Genomic DNA, 9389 nt, shown 5'->3' with positions numbered 1-9389 from the left:
ATACTTCCAGCCAAGACCCACACCAGGGCTCGCTCCTCTTCTTAAACTTGTTTTCTTCCTTTGCTCCCATCACAACGAATCAAGGAGATATATCCAAAATTCTTTATTGCCGATACCTGTAACACATCGAATTCTCCTTAATTAAAATAAACAGCAACGCGAAAATACTGGATAATCGTCTCCACCTTTATAATTATTTTTTCCCTTTTATTGACGTTACCAGCATAGAGCATGTCTTCAAATCTAAACATCGCAAATAAAATGACATTAAATACAACTCTTTCAAGCTGTCAACAAGATGGAATCGTCGGCGGTGGAACTTAGCCAGCTATCGCCGCTGATTTCGGTCGGTTGCTGCTTCATTTTGTCTATAATCTATGTCTCCAGTCTATACGTGTGGAATTCGGATCAAAACAGGTGATTTTCAAAGACAGTGGACACTCGAAAAGGCATAAAAATTTTGGCACAAATCATCATCTGTTCTGCCTTTCAATGGATTCGTGTTGCCCTTTTCGCTGCATAATTCTGACGTTTCGTTGTTGTTGTAATTTTGCCGCCAAATTCAATGAGTGATTTCCGTTTATTTTCAGGGACCATCCGTCGACGGTGAAACGACGGTTTTTCAGTGTTTTCATTGTTATGTTATTATCGCCGGCGTTTGTTTACAAGTTTTCACTGGGCGCAAAAGTATTCAAAGACGTAACACTAGCAGCGATACTTGGTTTCCGCACGGAAGGATTTTTATTGGCAACTATAGTTCCTATTTTATTGACGTCGCTTTTATTCCTAGGACCGTTGGTGGCACAGGCATTCAATGAATCATGGAGGGTCAGTGTGTGTAAGTAACGCCAACTTTTCAGATTTTTTCGTTACAAATATTCCAGTTTAAATTTACTTCGATGTTTCTGTGTGTGTGACAAATTCAGAAATAGATAAATGGCTGGTAAAAACACAGTAGATGCGAATCCGAATCATCTTAAATATTAGTGAGTTACCACTAATAGTTCGTATTTCTAGCGAAGAGTGGAAAAAAACCCAATTATAAACGCCGCCCGTCTTTCGTTGTTCGCGACATACTGGTATTTACAATAATGAAGAATTCTGTCGTTAGAAGCGATATCTGTAAATGAATTTCATTAATGAGTTGTTCATTGGTGATTGAAGGGGAGGCCAGCTCCAACCGTCGTCGAGTGATTTCTGTATCGAGTTTACTATTCAGTTGTGTACATTAAAATCTGCAGAAGAAAAAGATAAACTTTTTAATTCAGTAAAAAAAAATTAAATTTTTGGTCATTTTTCTGTTTGGTCTCCCCTTAAAAAAATATAATTAGCATTGATTGATTCTCTACTGAATGGTTTAAATATAGCTGGCGCAGATGGTCTTACATCCTCCTTGCTGCGTTCTGAGGGAAAGAATTACGGTTCTTTATTTATAATGTGAAATTTTTGAAGGCCCCGGAGCCACAAATTATGACCTATACACGGCGGCACCAGCTTTTAATCAAAAAAGTCTACAGGGTTCTGACTTGTACGCCGCCATATTTCTTTGCTTGAGATGGTGTGAAGAGAATACATTGTCTTGGAATGACCTCAACTTTATGCTAATGTTGAGATAAGTACATGTGGAGTTTTTGGACGGACCTAGCATTGTACATGCGTCAAGTGAATCAAGTTCGATACCATCATCAGTAGAAACAACGGTATCCAGGTATTTAAAATCTAAAAGGATGGCGGAGGGTAACTGCGTTCGTGACCATCTAAGTACAACTCCGTTGAAGTGTCCCGTCGACACACGCTTCCATGCCTATCTGCTGGGTCTTTTGGACCTTTCCAAAAACCTTATATAATGACAAAAAGAATCACCTGCCTTAAATACATGTATTTCAGAGATGCGTTAGGACACTTGTATTAAAAATTTCACTGATTCCACAAAGGAAACTTTAAGAGGAAATCGAAAACTACTATTGCTCCGCCATATTCGACATCAGTTCTGAGATATGGATCAATCAACATACAAACGTTGGAACAACAATCTCATTGTAGACCAAATGATTTGGTTGGGGACTTTTGACTTTTGCCCATTTTACAGCTGCGATGTAATCCTTGACTTATAAAGTCATTTTAGGCTAAAAGAACCACAATTACAATCTACTTAGAGCTTGACCATTCCATCCGTGTACACCTGAAGGATGGTCGTAGACTCAGATGATCATCTCAGATCTCAGCTAAAAAACTTTCAGGCTTGTTGTTACTTCCTCTCACCTCTTAAACAGCGTTAGATCGCCTGGATACTACTCCATCGCATACATTCAAATCAGGGAATTGATCTATTAATTGCAGATAGTGCGCGTTTTTCGCGACTCTCTATAGTGCGACGACTTCTGCTTTTAAAAACGAGATAAGTTGTTCTGCACAAGATACTGAGAACCTTTTCCATATGTGATGGTGACAAACATTACCTGAAGCTGCAATCACATGGCCTACCGGGAAAATCCGATTAGTTCATTAGCGATTTGAGCGAAGTGTGGCCTGTTAGCAATTCAAATGCAGAATCTGCAACATATGCTCGAAATTTACTCTCTTTCTCCACTGGTGCCATACATTCCTGGTTGCGCTGCCATAGGTTTGCTGAAATTAGGGCTATGCAGAATTGGAGTCAAAGAGATGATTTTTATAAATCAGTTTAAGTTTTCTTGCAGTCGGTCAGAGGTGTGGACTCAAAAACCTCAGCAATGGTCTGACCGTTTTCGGATCGATCACGTTATCCATAAGTTTAAGATAATGTTGTTTTGAAATGTGTGGAGCCCAAGCGACATGATTGCGAACTAGTAGAATGGTCGGCTCAGCACTGTAAAAGCTATCTTGTCCTTGGGCGACTCATTAAATGTTATTGCCTTAAATATATTGAACATATCCTTTAGATCTCAAGTTGTGGTAGATAGATGCATCGGGAGGCGATTGAAAATAACGTTGATAAGCGTCGTTCATAATAATGTTGTTTGCTTTTCGCGCAGAAAGGCAAAGATACTTTTATCGAGCTTCACCACGAGGGTGACCATTGAAGATCAAGTAGTTCTATAGTCAATCTCGGATTAGAAGATTAGAGGAAGTTCCCGATGGCTGAAGAAACAGTAAAGAGCCGCTAGAGAGATATCGATGGCGTATGTTGTCAGAGTCAAAGGCCTTACTCTCTCAGCCGAAACTTGCTTGGTGATGGAACGTCAGCTGATGTTGGTTGATGTCGATGATATTCTCCAATATACATATCGAAGGTGCTAACAAATCCTGCACTAGTTTATATTTAGGCATGAAATCGGCACCAGAGTACAAGTCTAGAACGGAACGTGATGTCAGCTTTCACATCGCCCCTTCCCCACTCTACTGATCGTCGTTAATATTTTTTTGCGCAAATTCGGAAAGTAAAAGATTATTTTATTCCCGAAATAAATCAGGTCTGAATACTTTGCGCACTCAAAACTGTATGCTCCATGTAAGCTGCATGAAAAATGTCACTGATAGCAAGAACATTTTGTTATTAGTTTTTCCATAGAGCACTCCAGATACCCTCCCTGCTGACACTGTTAAAAGCATTCTCGAAATCGATGGAGAGCAGATGAGAAGCGAAGATCTGAACTCCGCGTACTGTTCCAAACTGATCCTCAGGTTGTTGATACGGTCAATGCAGGAGGATCCAGAGCGGAAATCAGCCTTCGAAATGTATCTAAATACGCTCCAAGATTATTTAAGCTATTATTTTTGTGACGCCAGGAACTGCCTAGACTTCATTCTTCTGTCGTTGAAGTGGCTTCTCCGCTCGATGGAGTCCGTTGTAAGTTTTTACGCGTGCTCTTTGCGTTGTTTAATAAGATTATTTTCTCCTAAATGTTGGACTCCTTTCGAATAGTAAGGTGCTAGATACCACCCCAACAATTTATGCAAAATATGCAAAGGATCTGAAATAATAAAAGTTCCAGGCGAGGTGCTCATAGGCAAAAAGGAATCAGAAAAAGTCAATCTTCCTTATTTGAAATCGGAGGCTTATAGGCAGAAAGGTGCAGCATTGCTGAACTACGTACTCCTACAAGATATTTAACCCATTTGTTCCTTCTTCCTGACAATGAAGACAGGATGTGAAAGTTTCAGGTTACTGAAAATGAAAAAAAAGAAAGAACAAATCGGGAAACCGGAAGTTGTACGCTTCAGGTATAAAAGGTTTTGTGTCCGATCCGATCTAGCGTGTAATATATGCATATACATATTATATGAGAAACCCACTTTCGCGTGATATTGACATTCAAAGTCTTGGATTTGCACAGAACCGACAACTTTGACCTATCATAACTTTGTAAGTAATAGTGCGATTTTCACCAGGATTAGCAGGATTGTGCTTTTATAGTGTATATTGCTGCAAAATTTTGTAATTCTAGGATGAACTTAAGGGGGATTTTGCAGCCAATTACCAAAATCGATTGTGATATACTATTATTAACTTTATTTGAACAGATATAGGTATGAAGGGTATTTCGCAGAGTAGGCAGCATATACTGGCACCCTCCTGATTTTTTCGGTCCGTGGAAGAAATGATCGATTTCGGCTCCCCGCACTAACGGAGGTCAAAACTAAAACCGGCATCGAAGAGTACTAATCGAGACCTTTTATTTGATATCCCACATGACTATAATTGGTGAAAAAAAATTGCACCCACCTTTTTACATATATGGGACCCCCTCTTAAGTTTGACCTAGAATGATGTAATTCACTGTATGCGTGAGAGTTCGCAGTTCTCACCTTTCCACCAAATTTGGTATCAATCATCATCAGATAGACAGTAAACCGATTTTAATTTTTGTTTTTGTTGTGTTTTACAAAAAAGAAAACCTTTAAAACAGATTCGACCTTCAAAACTATGAAAGTTTGCAAAATGTTGACGTTGAGAGAGTTTCATTAAGGAGAGTAAATTTATATATGAACAATTGGAACCCCGTGACCTTCTACTTACTGATAATCCTATGAGAGAAAACTATCTTTTCTCGATCATTTCACTATATATATATAAGCTTTGTTTCACAGTTATAGGAACACCTTACTTCAAGACCTTTGCAAGATGAATTGTATTTTTGGTGTGAATAATGTTGAAAACTAAACTTTTATCATTCTTAAGAATCCTAGTGTAGAAACAAGTTGAATTTTAATAACAGATGCATCAGTTTCAATTTTCCCTTTCATATTTTACTTGTAGCGCATAACAATTGGCTCAATAATTTCACCAATGTCCTATGGCTTCGTAACTTTCTTGTGGCTCCACTATCCGAAGAGTTCACATTCCGTGCATGCATGATGCCATTGCTGTTACAATCGTTCACACCATCTACAGCAGTTTTGATAACGCCATTATTTTTTGGTGTTGCGCACTTTCATCATATGATCGAACGATTACGATCTGGTATGGATATGAAGACTGCAATAATTATTTCATGTGCGTATTCAATTAACAAAACCTACTTCAACGGTAATCGAATTACATGTTCTTGTTTTTATAGGTTTTCAGTTTACATATACAACAATATTCGGATTTTACTCTGCGTACCTGTTCGTTCGAACGGGCCATTTTGTAGCGCCATTCGTTGCTCATGCATTTTGCAATCATATGGGCTTCCCAGACATCAATGATGTCATCCTACATAAAAATTATATGCGTTATGTATTGATAGCACTTTATGTGACTGGATTAGTACTATGGATTTTAGTTTTGCCGGTGGCTACCACACCTAGTTTCTACGCAAATAACTTGTACTGGAAAACATAGTTAAATTTCTGGAATTAACTTCTTGTTTGGTGTTAAATTGACGTGACAGTATATGATTTACGAGGCATTTTCTTTTGATAACTATTTTGGTTAATGAACTAATGACTTTATATTAGCAGAACTGATTATTTTGTATTAATATTGAATTATATCTTAAAATATATGTTTTCATATTTTAGAGATTGATGTTTATCAAAGTGTTATGAATTATATGGAGTACAAAGTAAAATCAAATTACAATTTCTATCAAACTAAACCTTGAACTACCTTTGCGGAATTGTATTTTTTGTAAGGAGTGGACACTTTTGTGGAGTATAGAGTCTCAGGTTTCAATAAGACTGTCCTTCCGTTTCACTATCATTACACTTAAAGCTGCGCAAGTGATACGCCTACAGCAGCACGCAGCATACGAAAATAAACATCCAAGAATACCAGCATTCCGGGGTAATGAGATCAAGAGTCTGCCGCCCAACCATCTCAATATTAAAAGAATTCATCGAATTGAAGCCAAAATAAAATTAAATGAGGAGGCATATTTTCAGGTAATATTTGATACCGCCTAATTGCATTGAGAGGGTCATCGCGTGTGAAACTCTTCTCGTTTTTTGGGGAATGTTTAGAAGAACTGAACAAACATGTAATTGCCAAGTATTAATTTATATATCACATATTTATATTTCAACCGGAAATCGTCGCTAATTGCTGAAAGATACGTTAACTTATCCACCAATCTTCAAGAAAAAGTGTTTTCGAATATCGCGATAGTGGGTTCCGCTAATTTTGAACCAAAAAAGTCTAACATTCTAATCTGTGAAATATAAAGTAGTCCCACATGAAACATTGTTAAAAAATATCGAAAAGTAAATTTGTTGGTAACTTGTTAAACATTTTTTCGTGAAATTTGGGTTTTTTCACAATTTATTGTAAAAAAACGGCTCGATGAATAACGATTATCCTCGTTTACGGATCGCAGATATTTTATACTATATTTGGATATAATTGATACAAAGAAAACAGAAATCGATTTTTCGAACTGGACACGCAGCATGAGCCACTTAAAGACTACTAACTGACGAATAATTTTGTTGGGTACTTATCAGTCCTATGGTTGAAATTCATTTTGCAAACACATTTTAAGTAAGTAAGTCTCGGTTGGATTTGCTTTCCTTTTAATGCTCCAGGCGTCTGTCATTGATTTAACTCTTCTAATAAGCTATTTTAATAAAAATTTGCTCTGTCTTGTTAAAACTATTGAGCATGATAAATGCGCTGAATGCATTACTTTTGCAGAAACTAGCTTCTTCATTCACTAATATCATTAACACAGAAAGAACATTAGTACGGGTCAGTTTCAAGCTAACTTTGATGTTGAGATAACTGTATTTCCAGATTTTGGGCAAGGCAGCAACACTACAATACGGTAGACACTACCGAAATAGAGATGAACATATATAGATTTAAATCAACATTTAGAATGTCTACCCATTAATGCAGATAGGAAAAGTGCGTTAGTCCATCAGAGTGAGAACCTTGGTTTTGGTGGTGTTTATTTTCAGCCCAATTCTATTATCTCTTTCTTTAAATGCAGATTCGTTAAACCAAGATCCACGACTCGGCTAGGGAGTAAGTGAATGTTATCAGCGTAGTCGAGGTGTTTGAGGGAAGAATCTATGTTCCATTGAAGATCTCCGCGCCCTCTGGACAAGGCAGCATGGAGAATCTTATCAATGATAAGGAAGAATAATATCGACGGGATGCAGCTCTGCCAAAGTTCGCTTGGAAAATTCCCCTGAAATTTTACCTCGATTCAGCACGTGACCGCTAGTCCGTTTTCATGCCTTGATGATTTGACTTCTACTTGGAAGTGCAATCTGTATCCGCAGTTTACGGTGGTTAACCATTTCATCCATGAGAGGTGAAGCTCCACAGGATGTTATACGGGTAAGATCCCCCCTTCTCTCCTTCAACTGCTCACCATCGTGGATAAGAAGTCGATCGTTAATGTTCTTATAGCACCTTCGAAAGAATTGCGGCCAGCTGCAAGTTCTTGCTATCTGGCACATATTACACTGAGTTTCCGCAATTTTGCACCACATCTGAGCTGGAGTGCATCGCATTTGCTATCACTCGCAGCAATCAGTAGAACCTTCAAACAATCGATCCGCTTTTGTGCTGTAAAACCAGTTAACCACATCTTGTGACGTCCCTTCGTAACGTTATTTATGGCTGACAATTTCAGTAGCGCCCAAGAAAAGAGCATTTTTAATGGCGGCTCAATGCCCGACGGTCCGCCTGGGCCTGACCAAGACATCTGCCAATTGATCAATAAGAAGGGTTTCTCATTATCGAACGACATTTAGATCATATAAGCGGTCGATGTTGAACTTGGGGTATCGCAATTCTTCAACCTTTCGAGAAGCAGCGAACGCAACGCGGAAGTGGAGACAGACGACTATTAAATGATGACCTCTTTCGAGGGTGATGTCGACGGCTCCCTTGTTAAGTACACCAAGAAGACAATTCCTAAATATACTGCAGATCGCAATGTGACTTTAGAAGCTCTGTGTTGACCTATAATTCCGGTCACAGTCTCTCCTGCAATGTCAACATCCTTCTTCACGATAGTCTTAATGTTAAAAAACGTTCAGTGAAAGTATCTCAGAAAACGTTGGATTAAACGTTGAAAGAAAAAGACAACTACATGTGATCATGCCGATGTGTTTTTCAGAACTGATTTATATAGAAACCTTATTGCCAAACGAAATCAAATGTGTTTCATATTTATTTTCTAATATTGTAATTTACATGAATTTATTTCTACCGAAAAATGACTTCTTTCTCTATTATCGTATTTGTAAAAGCTGTTGGAAGGCAAATCTTTTTCTGCTGATGAACGCGGCACGTTTACTTTCAATTACCTGGCGTAAGCTTCCTTGTTCTTTAGGATTCTTTATGAAGGATGGACTTTTATTTTCCCATACTCCGATCTGTTGACTTATCGTATATTCTATCAGACAGAGAGTAGTCCTCTCTTACTTGCTAGTCTAAACAAATATCGACTAGGTGCACTTAGTAGAGCACCTGGTCGACCCCCTTTTCCGCATTGGTTATTTCTTTGATAATGTATACACCGCAGGCACCCAGAGCAGTCGAATGTGATTATATTCTATTCTACTAATAACAATTACATCGGCTGCAATTTTTTCAAGAGAACAAGTGGGCGGATATAAAACCTATTAGTTAGTTCACTTCACGAATGCTGTTTTGATCTGTCGTTCGTTCAATAGAATGAATATGCTATATCTATAACCTAACGCTGTCATTAATGTATGGAGAAGCTACTTTAGCTAGGTAGTTGTTTAGGATATGCGGGATCCTAAGTAATAAGGATCGACGTGTACCGCCACTGGTTCAACGAAACATCTTAACCTCTGTTACATCGAATCGCCGTTCATTGTCTGCCATGGTCGGCCAACATTCAGAACAATAAAGGCGGCAGACGCTTTGAACCTTTCCTATAACTTAGCAACAGTTAATTTATCCCCCTCCTCTAATACTGTCTTGCTTCTATCAATAATTCACG

General features: G+C 38.2%; 1 protein-coding gene across 1 annotated transcript; it reads left to right on the top strand.

Moving 5' to 3' along the window:
* Window positions 1-256: 256 nt before the first annotated feature.
* Window positions 257-5986, top strand: LOC119650949 (CAAX prenyl protease 2). The gene is made up of 4 exons (XM_038054183.1): window positions 257-417; window positions 591-838; window positions 5240-5476; window positions 5541-5986. Exons 1-4 carry the CDS (start codon window positions 299-301, stop codon window positions 5804-5806), a joined length of 870 nt encoding a protein of 289 aa, XP_037910111.1. The 5' UTR covers window positions 257-298; the 3' UTR covers window positions 5807-5986.
* The last annotated feature ends 3403 nt before the right edge of the window (window positions 5987-9389 follow it).

Source organism: Hermetia illucens, chromosome 3, assembly GCF_905115235.1.
Source record: "Hermetia illucens chromosome 3, iHerIll2.2.curated.20191125, whole genome shotgun sequence".
Taxonomy (NCBI): Eukaryota; Metazoa; Arthropoda; class Insecta; order Diptera; family Stratiomyidae; genus Hermetia; species Hermetia illucens.
Note: the sequence above shows the minus strand (reverse complement) of the source record. Positions and strands in the feature narration are given on the sequence as shown.